At 43.6% G+C, this 17,466-nt stretch overlaps 1 protein-coding gene across 1 annotated transcript in view; it reads right to left on the bottom strand.

Moving 5' to 3' along the window:
• LOC121277430 overlaps positions 1 to 17,466 on the bottom strand; it is a 110,256-nt gene that overhangs the window by 39,774 nt on the left and 53,016 nt on the right. The window contains exon 9 of the mRNA XM_041186882.1: positions 5,746 to 5,947. Coding sequence (XP_041042816.1) covers positions 5,746 to 5,947 — 202 coding nt within the window. The remainder of the gene's footprint in view (positions 1 to 5,745; positions 5,948 to 17,466) is intronic.

The following is a 17,466-nucleotide window of genomic DNA, read 5'->3' as shown; positions in this document are numbered from 1 at the left end:
GAAATTTCTTCACCCAGAGAGTGGTAAGCCTGTGGAATTTGTTACCACAGAAAGTAGTTGAGACCAAAACATTGTATGCTTTCAAGAAGGAGTTAGATATAGCTCTTGGGGCGAAATGGATCAAAGGGTATGGGGAGAAAGCGAGAGCAGGCTATTGAGTTGGATGATCAGCCATGATCATAATGAATGGTGGAGCAGGCTCGAAGGGCCGAATGGCACACTCCTGCTCCTATTTTCTATGATTCTATGTTAGTAGTTTCTGAAATCTGATCCACTAGCTTATCCTGAATCAAATTGAATTTAATTCATGACCATAGACTAATTCAAAAGGACTAAATCCTGTCAATTCATTAAGGGCATCCCTGATAACAAATAACAAGAATGGAATCCCTCAATCCCAATCCTGTGGATAGTCTTGACCATAAGCTCTCATCATAGTTTTCAAAGTTTGATGCCATATCTTTAAAGCACCTTGTGATTCAGAGTGATATGCTGATGACTTAAACTGCTTTATTTCTAGACAGTTCATTACTTCCTTACACAACTGTGACATGAAATTCGAACACTGATCCAAGTGTATTTCTTTTGGTAGCCCATGCCTTGTAAAGATTTTGGTCAACTCCTCTACAATCTTCTTTGCTGTAATATTTTGTAAAGGTATCACTTCCAGAAATCTGGTGGACACATCTATGATTGTCAGCAAGTACTGATTTCCACTTTTGGTCTTAGGGAGGGCCCTACACAATCAATAAGGATGCTGGTAAAAGGTTCCTCAAATGCTGGAATCGGAATTAAAGATGCAGGTTTAATGGCTGCTTGAGGTTTTCCTGTCACCTGCCATGTGTGACATGATCTACAGAATTTGGCCACATCTTTATGCAGTCCAGGCCAATAAAAATGTTTTTGCATTTTAGCTTGAGTTTTCTTAATTTCTAAATGTCCAGCTATTGGAATTTCATGAGCCATTCTCAATATCTAATTTCTGTATCCGATGATATTATTATTTAATGTACTACTGCCCACTTTTCATCTTCCGGAATATGAGATGGTGTCCATTTCCTCATTAAGGGCAATTAGGGATGGGCAATAAGTGCTGGCCTAGCTAGTGATGCCCACATCCCATGAATTAATTTTAAAAAAAACTCTCTTCAACCTTCTTTTCTCAAAGACAGATCCAGCTAACTGGATGTCAGAATTTTTTCCCTGTCTTTTAAATTTTTCCTCTTGTTTGAACCTTTCTCTTCTTCTTGTTTGAATTCTTCCAGTTTGAACCTGTGAATGTGTGATCTCATTATGACACAATATGGAAACAATCAAGGATGCTCTTTCTGCAACATCTCTGTTGATTGAATCACCACAAGCTGCTTGATTACAGTAGGCATAACCAACATTTTTGACCCAGATATCTCAATTGCCTAGGATAAATTGAACCCTTGCAAAGAGAAGTTTTTCCACCACCCCAACATTCACCTCGCCTGTTTTCAACTTGGTTTTAAAATTTATCTTACACAATAGAGTATGTTTCATATCTCCATGAATTCTACTTATTAATACTTTTTCCTGCAATACCCCCTCTCGACAACAAATAGCACTATCCCATAACATTAAGGACTGACTAGCCCCTGTGTCCCTTAAAATTTTAATATCTTTGCCTGCTCCACCTTGTACACATGGCAGACTTTCTCTTCACGGACAAAATCTTTAAACATTTCTGTGACCTGCCTTTCAGAACTCCCTTGGGTAAATTGTAAACACTTTTCCATTTCTTTAACTACCACTGATACTTCCTGCTCCACCTGTACAAAAACCACTGGTTTTTTTCTTGCCTCTAGATCTCAGAATCTACAGTATTCTTATTTCCAGAACTTTTCTGACTTCCAATTACTGCAATAGGTTTTCCCCATAATCTCCAACACGTTGATTTTGTGTGCCCCGCCTTATTAAAATGGGGACATTTAAGTCTTCGAATGTCACTTCTGCCCTCAGCAACTTCCTCTCTGGCCTGAGGAGAAATTTCCTGAGAATTCCCAACTGTCCCTTCTCTTCCCTGACTACCTGTCTTCCTTTCACCTTCCAACTTCTCATGCTTCTCGGATTTAAAAGGGTGACGGAAAAAAGGTTTTGATCTATAGACCAGCTCATAATCATCAGCTATCTGCTGCTTGCCTAGCCATTTTAACCCTCTGTTCCTCCACATGAGTTCTAACTACCAAAGGAAGTGAGTCTTTAAATTTTTCCAAAAGAATTACTTCTCTAACAGCTGCAAATATTGTCTCTACCTTTAATGCCTATATCCACTGGTCAAAATTACTGTTTTACTCTCTCAAACTCAATATAAATCTGTCCAGGTTGTTTCCTTACAGTTCTAAATTTCTGCCTGTAAGCCTCAGGAACCAGCTCATATGCACTCAGAATAGCCTTTTTTGTATCTTAATCCATAGGTACCTCTCCTGACAGCAATGCATATGCCTCATGAGCTCTACCTAGCAACCTAGACTGCAAAAGCAATGTCCAGATTTCTTGTGGCCATTTCATTTGGTTAGCTATCTTCTCAAATAAAATAAAGAATGTTTCTACATCTCTTTCCTCAAACTTTGGAAGAGCTTGTACAAATTTAAACATCTCTCCACTAGGTTTTGGGTTGAAAGTGGCCGTTTCAGTATCAGAACCTTCCTCAGGCTCTGAGGTCTCTTGTTTAAGGTCCAGACTTTTAAGCTGATATTCTCTTTCTCTTTACTTTTCTCTTTCTTCCATTGCTAACGTCTCCAGTTCCAATTCCCTTCCCTGTTTTCTTTCTCTCTCCTACTTTTCTGTTTGTTCGCTTTGAAATGCTCTCTCCTTTTCTTTTTCTTTTCCCTCTAATTCAAGTTTTTTTCATTTCGATTGCTTGTTCATGTTCAAGCTTCTTCATTTGTAAATGAAATCTCACTACCTCTAGCTGTGACTCACTAGTTTCAGGTATTCCTTCCAACTTCAAATGCTGTGCTATCACTTCAACTATATCTGCTTTCTTCGCCCCTATGGTTAATCCTAACTGCAACTTATCAGCCAATTCTGTTAACTGAGCCTTAGTTACTTTTTGTAAACCAGTCAAGGTTATGTCATCTACTCCCAGAAAAGCCATAGCAATTGTGAAATCCATTTTTGCAGTCTAACCATTTTAAAATCCCTCAACACCAAGTCCTGAGTTCAGTGTTCTTCTCGTACTCATAGACTTAGGATTCACCAACTCCAAGCCAATCAAGGAATTTTTAAAATTCCGCAAAGAGCCCCCAGTTTTGTTATGATATGGCAGATGGTAATTGCCAGGCTGACCAAATTTCAAAGGGAAAACTGGTCAAGCTATCACAACAATTTTGCAATTTGCATTTAATATGAGAAGGTATGTACACTGAAGTCAGAAGTAAAGAGTCCATTATCACCTTTGGAGATTTTAAAGATTAAATTAAAACACTTAATAAGAAAAGAAAAGTTAAACACACAAGGGGTGGGATTTTCTGCACCCACCCGCTGCAGGATCTTCCGGTTCCGCTGCAAGTCAATGGACTTCTGGCTAGGAATCCACCTTACCCGCGGCAGGTCCCACCCACGACAAGGCAGGAAAATCCTGGCCAAGATTACAGTTAAACCTAGTCTTATAAATGTTTCCAAAAGATTTTTACTTAACTAGACTCCCAACTATACACCCTTTCAGACAACAGTATGGATAGATCCGTAATCTATAAAAACATCCAGCAATATTACCACAAGCACCCACTGTTGCCATAAGGGAGGTATTTCACAGCTTCTCTCTCCCTCTCACGCAACAATGGAACTCCAAGGCTTTTAACAAACTTGCACTGTGGACCAAATGAGCACTTCTCTGGGGTTGCTAGAAGTTGTTTTTTTACAGGTCTATTTCATACAGTCCACCTCTCAAGATATACATATACACATATACACTCACCATACAGCTTTCTATCTTTCTTTAAATATATTTTCTCCCTTTTGATTTGTAAATCCCATTGTTTCACCCTTGCTTTGGAAGTTACTTTTCCCAGAATATAAACATCTTATGGCCAGCCATTTCAGGAAAAATGAACTTAATAACTTTGCCTTATTTATCTTGCCAGTTGTAAAACATCTTATCATGTCCATTTGAAAATCAAACAACCTCTCAAAGGCAAATTCCATTCACACTGCATCTATTGGGGCTTCATCTTAGCTCACCCATCTCCATCTTAAAATGCCCGTTTTACACCTAACCCCTTTGATGATTCAAACCTTGCAGTATAACCGTCTTTAGTTTAATTAAATTAGCCCCACACACATAAGCTTAACCATACACCATAGCCCCACAAGCCTGCTTTAAAGTATCCCACAGTAATATTAGGAGAAACTAATATTTCCTTACAACAGACAGAAACATGCAGTGCAGGCTTTGACCAGTTCAGCAGGTGATGAAAGAGAAGATGTCCTGCAAAGGTATGTCTTGGATTATTTATGTGGGCCCCAGAGGACAACCAGGGTGTCACAAGTTCCAGCAATCACAAAAATAACCTGAGCCAATGCTGACCTGGGGTCCACACTCTCCACCAGTCCTTTCCCACCCCTCCAGCCCATTTTCCTTGGCTAAATGTGGCAAGTTGCATCTGGATGTCACATTGATACCCATTCTACATCTTTTTCCATTTTCATTTCCAGTGAATTCAGTGGAAATAAGTATTGGGTGAGATAGAAAACCGGCTGCCGACTCACCTTCATCAGTTTTATACTAATGCCAAAGTCAAATTCTAACACTGAGAGTTACAATAAGCTGTAATATGTTACATGCGGTCCAAGCTGATACTGTATATAGTTTTAAAACAAAAACAGAATTGCCTGGAAAAACTCAGCAGGTCTGGCAGCATTGGCGGAGAAGAAAAGAGTTGACGTTTCGAGTCCTCATGACGCTTCCCCAGAACTGAGCGAATATAAGGAGAGGGGTCTGTCCATAAGAATGACCCAAACCTCCCTGTCGCTTGCCATTTTAACACTCCACCCTGCTCTCTTGCCCACATGTCTGTCGTTGCCTTGCTGCATTGTTCCAGTGAAGCCCAATGCACACTGGAGGAACAGCACCTCATCTTCCGACTAGGCACTTTACAGCCTTCCGGACTGAATATTGAATTCAACAACTTTAGATCTTGAACTCCCTCCTCCATCCCCACCCCCTTTCTGTTTCTTCCCCCTTCCTTTTGTTTTTTCCAATAATTTATATAGATTTCTCTTTTCCCACCTATTTCCAATATTTTAAAATCTTTAATGGCCCGCTAGTCTTTCCACCCCATCCCCACCAGAGGTGTACCTTGAGCGCCCTACCATCCATTCTTAAACAGCACATGCGTTTAGATAATATCATCACCTTCAACACCTCTGTGTTCTTTTGTTCTTTTGTCTGTGACATCTTTTGATTATCTGCTCCTATCACTGCTTGCTTGTCCCTATAACCACACCACACCCCCCCTCCACTTCTCTCCCCCCACCCAACCCCCCCCCCCCACCTTAAACCAGCTTATATTTCACCCCTCTCCTTATATTCGCTCCATTCTGTGGAAGGGTCATGAGGACTCGAAACGTCAACTCTTTTCTTCTCCGCCGGTGCTGCCAGACCTGCTGAGTTTTTCCAGGTAATTCTGTTTTGGTTTTGGATTTCCAGCACCCGCAGTTTTTGTTTTTATCTCTGTATATAATTTTGCATTATAACAGTCAAAGAGAGTAAATTACCTGAAAAACGGGCCTTGGTGCTTCCGTGAACGTAGCTGTGCCCTTATCTGAGAGGATGTAGAGTTCCATGTCCCTCACCAGTACAGTGTTTGTTCTTTCAGCCAACCCCCGTTCCAACTTGACTGCTCGCCCTTTGTACTTGGATTTTATTATGTTCCAGACAGATATAACTTCTGCATTTAAACTCATGCACACTACATACCTATAATAAAAAGCGAAATAACATCTTGAAACAATTTAATCAAATCAGTAATAGCTATTAGTTGCAGAACCTGTTTTACTTCCTTCTTTTAAAAAAATCAAGTGTTATCTTATGCTTCTGCATGGAGGTAAAAATTATAGATAGGTTCCGTTCTCCCTGTTGTATATTCGAGGATCTATTCACAAAGCTGTTCCAGTACAGCTACAACATGGGCATCTACCTGGCAATGTGGAAAATTGCCCAGGTATATCTGACCACAAAAAGCAAGGCAAATACAACCAGGCCAATTGCCACCCATCAGCCCCCTCTCGATCATCAGCAAAGTGATGAAAGATGTCGTCAACAGTGCTATCAATCAGCACTGGCTGAGCAATAATGTGCTCATGGATGCTAAGTCTGGGCTCTGCCCAGGGCCATTTATCTCCTAGGTCCAACCATCCTCAGCTGCTTCATCAATGACCTTCCCTTCATCGTCAGGTCAGAAGTGGGGATGTTCGCTAATGTTTGCACAATGACAGTTGGTGGAATTTGAATTCAATAAAAAAAATACTGTAATTAAAAGTCCAATGATGACCAGGAAACCATTGTCAATTGTTGTGAAAACCCATCTGGTTCACTAATGCCCTTTAGGGAAGGAAATCTGCAATCCTTATCTGGTCTGGCCTACATGTGACTCTAGACCCACAGCAATGTGGTTGACTCTTAACTGCCCCCCTGCAATGGCCTAGCAAGCCACTCAGTTATATCAAACCGCGACAAAGTTTCAAAAAAGGAATTAAACTGGATGGACCACCCGGTATCGACCTGAGCACCAGAAACAACAATGGCAAACTCAGCCTTGTTGACCCTGCAAAGTTCTCCTTACTAACATCTGGGGGCTAGTGCCAAAATTGGGACAGTCTGTCTCACAGACTAGTCAAGCAACAGCCTGATATAGTCATCCTCACAGAATCAAAACTTACAGATAATTTCCCAGAAACAACCATTACCATCCTGGGTGTGTGCTGTCCCACCGGAAGGACAGACCCATCAGAAGTGGCGACACAGTGGTGTACAGTCAGGAGGGGGTTGCCCTGGGAACCATCAACATTGACTCCGGACCCCATGAAGTCTCATGGCATCAGGTCAAACATGGGCAAGGAAACCTGCACCAAGGAAACCTACACCACATGGACTGCAGTGGTTCAAGAAGGCAGCTCACAACCACCTTCTCAAGGGCAACTAGGAATGGACAATAAATGCTGGCCCAGCCAGTGAAGCCCACATCCCGTGAATGAATAAAAAAAAAAGTTGATAATCACATAACGCCCTCCCGCAGCTGATGAATCAGTGCTCCTCCACGTTGAACACCTCTTGGAGGAAGCACTGAGTGTGGCAAAGGCACAGAATATACTCTGGGTGAGGGACTTCAATTTCATTCACCAAGAGTGGTTCAGTAGCACCACTACTGACCGAGCTGGCCGAGGACATAGCTGCTAGTATTAAAATCAGAAAATGCTGGAAAAACTCAGCAGGTCTGACAACATCTGTGAAGGGAGAAACAGACTTAACATTTCAAGTCTGTATGATCCTTCTTCAGTGTTAAAGCAAAGTAGAAATGTGATGAAATTTATACTGTTTAAGCGGGGTGGAGCAGGTAAAGCTTGATAGAAGGCCAGCGATAGGTGGGGGCTAAGGAGAGATTGACAAATATGTCATGAACAAAAAGACAAAGGGGGTGTTAATGGCACTGAAAAGGGCAAAAGGAGGTGCTGTTAGTGGCATAAAGGTAAGAATTCAGAATGTGTTAATAGCAGAACAAGGGTCAGCACTCTGTGAAAGAACAACATGGTACAAGTAACCGATGGCCCTTTTGGGAGTGGGGTGGGGGGAGGGGGTGGTGGTTGGGGAAAAGGGATGGAATAAGGGATTTTAAAAAGGGGATAAAACAATGAATAAATGAAGTAAGTGGATAAAAGATAAAAATACATTTTTAAAAAAGGGATTAAAAAAGGGGTGAAGCTAGAGGAGCGAGTTCATGGTATGAAGTTGTTGAACTCAATGTTAAATCCGGAAGGCTGTAAAGTGCCTAATTGGAAGATGAGGTGCTGTTCCTCCAGTTTGCGTTGGATTTCACTGGCACACTGGAGCAGGCTGAGGACGGACATGTGGGCATGAGAGCAGGGTGGTGTGTTGAAATGGCAAGCGACAGGAAAGTCTGGGTCATGCTTGCAGACAAAGCGAAGGTGTTCTGCAAAGTGGTCACCCAGTCTGCATTTGGTCTCTCCAATGTAGAAGAGACCACATTGGGAGCAGCGAATGCAGTAGAACAAATTGAAGGAGGTGCAAATGAAATGCTGCTTCACCTGAAAGGAGTGTTTGGGCCCTTGGAGGGTGAAGGGGGAGGAGGTAAAGGGGCAGGTGTCGCACCTCCTGCGATTGCATGGGAAGGTGCCGTGGGAAGGGGGTGAGGCATTGGGAGTGATGGAGGAGTGGACCAGAGTGTCCCAGAGGGAACAGTCCCTATGGAATGCTAATGAGAGGGAGGGGAAGATGTGTTTGGTGGTGGCATCATGTTGGATTTGGTGGAAGTGGATCCCCAGAAGCACCAACTCATCCTATTTCAAAGCTGTCCTTCTTCCCAGATTCATTTTATTCTTCATTTCATCTGATGCCTTTCTTTGGTACATCGATGACTGTTTTGGTGCTGCTGCATGCTCTCATCTGGGCCTGGAAAAATTTATCAATTTTGCTTCCAATTTCCACCCTCTATCACCTTTAGATGGTGAGGACGATCCTTTGAACGCAGAGGCTGGTGAGGTGAAAAGTGAGGACAAGGGGGCAATCTCATGGTTCTTGGGGGAAGGGGAAGGTGTGAGGGCAGAGGCGCGGGGGATGTGCTGGACACAGTTGAGTGCCCTGTCAACCACAGTGGGTGGGAAACCTTAGTTAAGGAAGAAGGGAGACATGTCAGAAGCGTCGTTTTGGAAAGTGGCATCATCGGACCAGATGCGACGGAACTGAGAAAATGGGATCGAGTCCTTACCGGAAGTAGGGTATGAGGAGCAGTAGTGGAGGTAGCTGTGGGGGTCGGTGGGCTTGTAACGCTTATTGGTGGGCAGTCCATCACCAGAAATGGAGACAGAGAGGTCAAGGAAGGGAAGGGAAGTGTCGGAAGTGGACTGTGTAAAGGTGATAGAGGGTGGAAATTGGAAGTAAGATTGATAAGGTTTTGCAGGCCCAGACGAGAGCATGCAGCCGCACCGAAACAGTCATTGATGTACCGAAGAAAGGCATCGGATGAAACAAATAAAATGAAACTGGGGACAAGGACAGCTTTGAGATAGGGTGAGTCGGTTCTGTTGGAGGGAGAGGTCGAGTGTGTTCATATGGCGGCGCATGGCACTGAATGTGAATCTCAGTATGTGGTGAGAACCGTAGTCTGAGGGATGTTGTATGTCCCAGTGATATCTGTACTCCTCTGTGGATTCGAAACATGAGGGATGGAACTTCAGTCGGAATCCCCATGGGGTAAGTCGGAGATGGAGGCAGTTGCTGAGGAAGAAATTGGGCTGTGAAAGCAAGTTTAGATAAATGCTTTGTCAAACACCAGGAGGGCAATGGAAAGCAATGAAGATGAACAGGGCGAAAGAGATGGAAATCCTGTTGGAGAGAAAAGCAGTATTTCTATAAGATAGGCATTCCTGGAAGTGAAGTGGCAGTGTACTAAGATAAAAGCAAAACACTGTGGATGCTGGAAATCTGAAATAAAAACAGAAAATGCTGGAAAATCTCAGCAGGTCTGACAGCATCTGTGGAGTGAGAAACAGAGTTAATGTCTAGAGTCCATATGAGTCTTCATCAGAGCTAAAGAGAAGTAGAAATGTGATGAGATTTAGCCTGTTTAAGAGGAGGGTGGAGCAGGTGAAGCTAGATAGAAGGCCAGCGAGAGCTGGGGGCTAAGGAAAGATTGACAAAGATGTCATGGACAAAAAGAGAAAGGGAGTGTTAATGGTAGTGGTAAAGGCAAAAGGAGGTGCTGATAGTGGCATAAAGGTAAGAAAGCAGAACGTGTTAATAGCAGAACAAGAGTAACCACCCTGTGAAAGAACAACATGGAACAAGTAACAGATGGCCCTTTTGGCACAGTTTGGCACTTCCACCGTGCTAAATGACATAGCTGCTAGACTGGATCTGCAGTAGATGGTGAGGGATCCAACAAGAGGGAAAAAAATACTTGACCTCATCCTTACCAACCTGCCTGCCGCAGATGCATCTGTCCATGACAGTATCGGTAGGAGTGACGACCGCACAGTCGTTGTGGAGACGAAGCCCGCTTTCATATTGAGGATATCCTCCATCGTGTTGTGTGGCACTACCACCGTGCTAAATGGGATAGATTTTGAACAGGTCTAGCAACTCAACACTGAGCATCCATGAGGCACCGTGGGCCATCAGCAGCAGCAGAATTGTACTCAAACACAATCTGTAACCTCATGGCCTGGCATATGCCCCATTCTACCATTACCATCAAGCCAGGGGATCAACCCTGGTTCAATGAAGAGTGCAGGAGGGCATGCCAGGAGCAGAACCAGGGACACATAAATATAAGGTGTCAACTTGGTGAAGCAATAACACAGGGCTACTTGCACGCCAAATAGCATAAGCAGCAAGTGATAGACAGGGCTTAGCGATCCCACAAGCAATGGATCAGATCTAAGCTCTGCAGTCCTGTCACATCCACTCTTGAATGGTGGTGGACAATTAAACAACTCATTGGAGGAGGCGGCTTCACAAATATCCCCATCCTCAATGCTGGAGGAGCCCAACACATCAGTGCAAAAGATAAGGCCAAAGCATTTGCTACAAACTTCAGCCAGAAATGCTGAGTGGATGATCCATCTCGGCCTCCTCTGGGGTGCCCAGCATCACAGATGCCACTTTTCAGCCAATTCGATTCAATCCCCGTGATATCAAGAAACGGCTGAAGGCACTGGATACTGCAAAGGCTATGGGTCCTGACAATATTCCAGCAATAGTACTGAGGACTTGAGCTCCAGAGCTTGCCTTGCTCCTAGATAAGCTTTCCAGTACAGCTACAACACTGGCACCCACCCAGCAATGTGGAAAATTGCCCAGGTATGTCCTGTACACAAAAAGCAGGACAAATTCAACCCAGCACTGCAGGAATTCACCAAGGCTCTTTCAACAGCACCTTCAACTTGCACCTAGAAGAGCAGCAGATAGATGGGAATATCCCTTCCTAACAGCACTGTGTGTGTACCTACAACACATGGAGTGCCGCAGTTCAAAAAGGCAGCTCACCACCACCTTCTCATGGGCAACTAGGGATGGACAATAAATGCTGGCCCAGCCAGCGAAGCCCATGTCCCATGAACGAATAATAAACAAAATCAGTTCCTGACTCATTACAGCCTTGGATCAAACATTGACAAAAGCGCTGAACTTCCGAGGTGAGGTAAGAGTGACTGACCTTGACATCAAGGCCGCATTTGAATGAGTGTGACATCAAGGAGCCCTAGCAAAACTAGGGTAAATGGGAATCAGGGGAAAAACTCTCCACTGGTTGGAGTCATACCTAGCACAAAGGAAGATGGTTTTGGTTGTTGGAGGTCAGTCATCTCAGCTCCAGGACATTATTACAGGAGTTCCTCAGGGTAGTGTCCTAGGCCTAACCATCTTCAGCTGCTTCATCAATGACTTTCTTTCCATCATAAGGTCAGAAGTGGGAATGTTCGCTGATGATTGCACAATGTTCAGCACCATTCGCGACTCGCCAGATACTGAAGCATCCATGTCTAAATGCAGTAAGACCTGGACAATATCCAGGCTTGGGCTGACAAGTGACAAGTAACATTTGCACCACACAAGTGTCAGGCAATGACCTTCTCAAACAAGAGAGAATCTAACCATCGCCCATTGAGGTTCAATGACATTACTATCACTGAATCCCTCACTATCAACATCCTGGGTATTACCATTGACCAGAAACTGAACTGGACCAGCCATATAAATACTGTGGCTACAAGAGCAGGTCAGAGGCTGGGAATCCTGTGATGAGTAACTTACCTCTTGACTCCCCAAGCCTGTCTTGCATCTACAAAGCACAAATCAGGAGTGTGATGGAATACTCCTCACTTGCCTGGATGAGTGCAACTCCCACAACACTGAAGAAGCTTGACACCATCCGGGACAAAGCAGCCCGCTTAATTGGCAGCACATCCACAAACATTCACTCCCTCCACCACCGACACACAGTAGCAGCAGTGTGCACCGTCTACAAGATGCACTGCAGGAATTCACCAAGGCTCCTTCGACAGCACCTTCCAAACCCACAACCACTACCATCCAGAAGGACAAAGGCAGCAGATAGATGGGACTACCCACCACCTGGAGTATACCCTCCAAGTCACTCACCATCATGACTTGGAAATGTATCGCCATTCCTTCTCTGTCCCTGGGTCAAAATCCTGGAACTCCCTTCCTAACAGCATTGTGGGTGTACCTGCATCACATGGACTGCAGCGGTTCAAGGGCAACTGGGGATGGGCAATAAATGCTGGCCCAGCCAGCGAAGGCCACTTCCCGTGAATGAATAAAAAAAATAAATAATTTGCAACTCCTCAGATACTGAAGCAGTACATGTCCAAATGCATCAAGACCTGGACAACATGCAGGCTTGGACTGATAAGTGGCAAGTGATACTCACGCCATACAAGTGCTAGGCAATGACCATCTCCAACAAGTGAGAATCTAACCATCTTCCGGCATTACCATCACTGAATTCCCCATTTTCAACATCTTCAGGGTTACTAGAAACTGAACTGGTCAAGTCATATAAATACTGTGCCTACAAGAGCAGGTCAGAAGCTGGGAATCCTGCAGTGAGTAATTCACCTCCAGACTTCCCAAAGCCTGTTCACTGTCTACAAGACGCCAGTCAGGGGTATGATGGAATGCTATCCACTTGCCTGGATGAGAACAACTGATGCTTGACACTATCCAGGACAAAGCAGCCTGCTTGATTGACACCCCATCCATCACCTTAAACATTCATTCTCTCCAACGCCAATGCATAGTGGCAACAGTGTGTACTATATACAGTAAAAGTGCCACATCAAAGGTTATTGCATAAAATAAAAGCTCATGGTGTAGGGGGTAACATATTAACATGGATAGAAGATTGGCTAGCTAATAGGAAGCAGAGAGTTGGCATTAATGGGTCTTCTTCTGGTTGGCAGGATGTGATGAGCGGTGTGCCACAGGGATCAGAGCTGGGGCCTCAACTTTTTACAATTCATAGAAATGACTTGGATGAAAGGACCGAAGGTTGCTAAATTTGCTGATGACACAAAGATAGCTAGGAAAGTAAATTGTGAAGAGGACATAAGGAGGCTACGAAGTGACATAGATAGGACAAGTGAGTGGGCAAAGATCTGGCAAATGGAGTATAGTGTGGGAAAATATGAAATCGTTCATTTTGGCAGGAAGAATAAAAATGCTTATTATCTAAATGGTGAGAGATTGCAGAACTCTGAGATTCAGAGGGATCTGGGTGTCCTTGTGCATGAATCACAAAAGATTAGCTTGCAGGTACAGCAGGTAATTAAGAAAGCTAATAGAATGTTGTCATTTATTGTGAGGGGAATTGATTACAAACGTAGGGAGGTTATGCTTCAGTTATACTTGGCATTGGTGAGACCACATCTGGAGTATTGTGTACTGTACTGCTCTCCTTAATTAAGGAAAGATTAGAAGCAGTTCAGAGAAGGAATGGGCGGGCTGTCTTATGAAGAAAGGTTGGTCAGGTTAGGCTTGTAGCCACTGGAATTTAGCAGAATAAGAGGCGACTTGATTGAAACCTTTAAGATCCTGAGGGGTCTTGACAGGGTGGATGTGGAGGGGTTCTTTACCCTTGTGGGATGTTATGTCTTACTATGGGGCCGCTTGCTCGTGAATCTGTTGCACGTTTATTCGTTGGCAGGTGAGTCGATTACAATATATTGCAGACACAGAGAACAATATGAGATGAAGCACAAATTATTTATTTACACAGACAACAGAGCACAAACATGATGTGTGCTTCTCCAGCCAGACCCTGTCCTAGACTAACATTAACATGGTAGCCCACACTATACAGCTATTGGGTCTTACAGTCACCTGGTTAATCTGCTCATAGTCTCTTAAAGGTTTATCACACCTCAGATTACCACATCCCTCCCCATTTACTTGAAAGTACATTTTACAATATATTAACTATTTATAAAAATTAACTATTTACAAATTCAGTCTCTCAGGAGGCTTTTTCAAACATGTCGACCGTATTTCTACAACTTTGGATGGTTTATCTGAGGCCTCCCTCTCAGGAATTATCTGTCCACTAGGCCCCCCAGTAGGTACCTGCAAGTTTGCCTCTTCGACCCTATCAGACTAAATGGGATCTGCAGGTACTTTCAAAGCAAGAGGAGTTCCTTCTACCTGTGGCGTAGACACCAACGGGAATGTTTGGTGCACCTTTTCTTGTGGATCTGCTTCCCATTTCCTGAGGTGATTTACATGTCTCCTGATTATCTGCCCTTCAACTGATATAGGTAGGACAGGGGTCCCGTCACTGCACTGACTTCACCTGATAGCCATTTGGGCCCATCTCCAAAGTTCTTTGTGAAAACAGCTTCTCCTACAGTGAAGTTTCTTTCATGACTGTGGTAATCATGTTCATTTTTTCTAGATTTCCTGACTTCTCTCTACCCTCGCTACTAAATTTGGCCCTATGAGACTTAACAATGTCCTGAGACATCTGTTCATTAATAACTCTGCAGGGGCAATTCTGGTGGTCATATGTGGCATAGTCCTATAGCTGAACAGGAAGCGTGATAACTTTGTTGCTATAGAGTCCCCCTATCGTTTTTTCATTCCGGCCTTAAAGGTCTGAACTGCCCTCTCAGCCAATCCATTGGATGCAGGGTGGTATGGCGAGGTCTTGACATGTGTTATGCCATTGAGAGTTTCAAATATTTGGAACTCCCTGCTAGTGAATGCCGTTCCATCGTCAGACACTATCATCTCTGGTAAACCGTGTATCGTGAAACTCTGACGCAGTCTGTCTATGGTGGCAGATGTGGGTGATTGTCCCTCGTATACATCCATCCATGTGGAGTGGGAGTCGATAAGTAAGAGGAACATTGTGCCCAAAAAAGGCCCGACGCAGTCAACATGGAGGCAGACCCATGGCCTTCCTGGCCATTCCCAGGGATGCAGTGGAGCAGAAGGAGGCAATTTCTGCACCTGTTGGCACTTCATGCAGCTCTTGACCATGTTTTCAATTTCAGTGTCCATCCCTGGCCACTGTAAGTAGCTGCACACCAACATTTTCATTCTGGAAGTGCCAGGGTGAGTGCTATGCAATTCTATCAATAATGGTTGTCTTCCTTTGGGAGGCACAATGACTCCCAGAGTAAGAACTATCATCTCCGGTTAAAATAGGGCTACATTTCATCTGACTTTGGCTCATTAGGCCATCCCTGCAAGACTTGTTCCCTGACATGAGACAAAACTGGATCACGGTTGGTCTATTCTCTGACCTGCTTGTCATTCATTGGTGATGAATCCAAAAAGCTTAATAACAAGAGAAGCTCTTGAGGGTTGGGAACACTCACATTGCTGTCCTTTAGGGCTCAGCATGTTGGCATTGACAATCTGGCATCCCGGCCAGTGGATAAAAATATATTCGTAAGCAGCTAGAGTCAGCACCCACCTTTGGATGTATGCCAAAGTGACTGGGGTATTGCCTTATCTTCTCCAAACAAGCCTAGTAGTGACTTGTGGTTGGATACAATGCTGAAGTGGTGACCATGGATGTATTGATGGAGTTTCTTAATGACAAATTCAATAGAAAAGCTTTCTTTTTCTATTTGTGAGTACCTACGCTTGCCTCACTGAGTATTCTCGAAATGTGGCCATTGGGCCGTTTGGAGCCATCTGCCATCCAGTGGGAGAGTACTGCCCATACTCTGTAAGGGAGGCATCACATGTTAAAATCAATTGTTTCTTTGGTTTGAAATGTACCAACAGGGCCGATGAATGTAGAAACTGCTTTACTGCTGTAAAAGCCTGTTGTTGTGGGGCTTGCCCAATCCACCTGTGGTTTTTCTTGAGTAACCCTTGAGTTACTTGAGTAAATGGAGACAAATTTGGGGAGCAGACGACAGTAGTAGCTAATCATTCCCAAGAAGGATTTGAGTTCTGTGGATTGAACACTAAGATACGTCAACTCTTTTCTTCTCCGCCGATGCTGCCAGACCTGCTGAGTTTTTCCAGGTAATTCTGTTTTTGTTTAAGATAAAAGCAAAATACTGCGGATGCTGCAAGTCTGAAACAATAACAGAAAGTGCTGGAAAAACTCAGCAGGTCTAGTAGTAATCTGTGGAGAGAGAAACAGAGTTAACTCACCAAGGCTTCTTTGACAGCAACTTCCAAGCCTGCAACCTCTGCCACCTAGAAGGACAAAGACAGCAGGTGCATGGGAACACCTCCACCTGGAAGTTCCCCTCCAAGTCACTCAACATCCTGACTTGAAAATATATCACCGTTCCTTCGCTGCTGCTGGATCAAAATCCTGGACCTCCCTTCCTAACAGCACAGGTGAGCGTACCTACAACACATGAACTATAGCGAGTCAAGAAGGTGGCTCACCACCACCTTCTCAAAAGCAATAAGGGATGGGCAACAAATGGCCTTTCCTACGATGCCCACATCCCATGAAAGAATAAGAAAAACAGTTTTGGACAGCTTCTCTGAATTTGTAAAGAAATACACAGAAAGTTACCTTACCAGATTAGCAAAAACTTTGTGAGGATAACTTTACTAGAGTATGAGGAAAACCATGCTTAATAGACAAGTTTAATTAGAAGCAACATTTTGTCTGACTCAGCTATTGCATACAGCAGTGTACACAAGATAGAAAGAGAAAATTGTGCAAATACACAGTTGGTTAGGAGGCATTAGAAAGATTAAGGCGGATTAATATTTTTACATGGCATTTTATAAGGACTCAAGAGTGACAACAATAACAATTTGCTTTTAACAAAGTAAAACATTCCTAGACGCTTTATCAGAGTGCAATCAGTCAAAACATTGACACCAAGCCAAAGAAGGAGACCTAAGGACAGATGACCAAAAACTTGTCCAAAGATGTATGTTTTAAGGAGCATCTTAAAAGAGGAGGGAGAGTAGAAAGGATTGCTATGGTAGGGGCTGGCACTTTGCATTTATAGGGCTGCCCTCCCAATCCATATCCCAAGGATTAAGTAGTTTCCTGTCAGTCCACCGAAAAAACCATGAGGTGCCCAGGCCAAAAGCAGAAGACACCCTAAAACATTCATGTAAATGCTCAAATACCTGTAGATTCCAGCATTTCTGTTTTAATTTAGATTTCCAACATGCACTTTGTTTCAACAATGACCAAAACAACTTGTAATCATATAACACCTTTAACTTAATAAAACATCCCACTTCACAGG

The sequence above is a fragment of the Carcharodon carcharias genome, chromosome 4 (genome assembly GCF_017639515.1).
Source record: "Carcharodon carcharias isolate sCarCar2 chromosome 4, sCarCar2.pri, whole genome shotgun sequence".
NCBI lineage: Eukaryota > Metazoa > Chordata > Chondrichthyes > Lamniformes > Lamnidae > Carcharodon > Carcharodon carcharias.
This window is presented reverse-complemented; position numbering and strand designations above follow the sequence as displayed.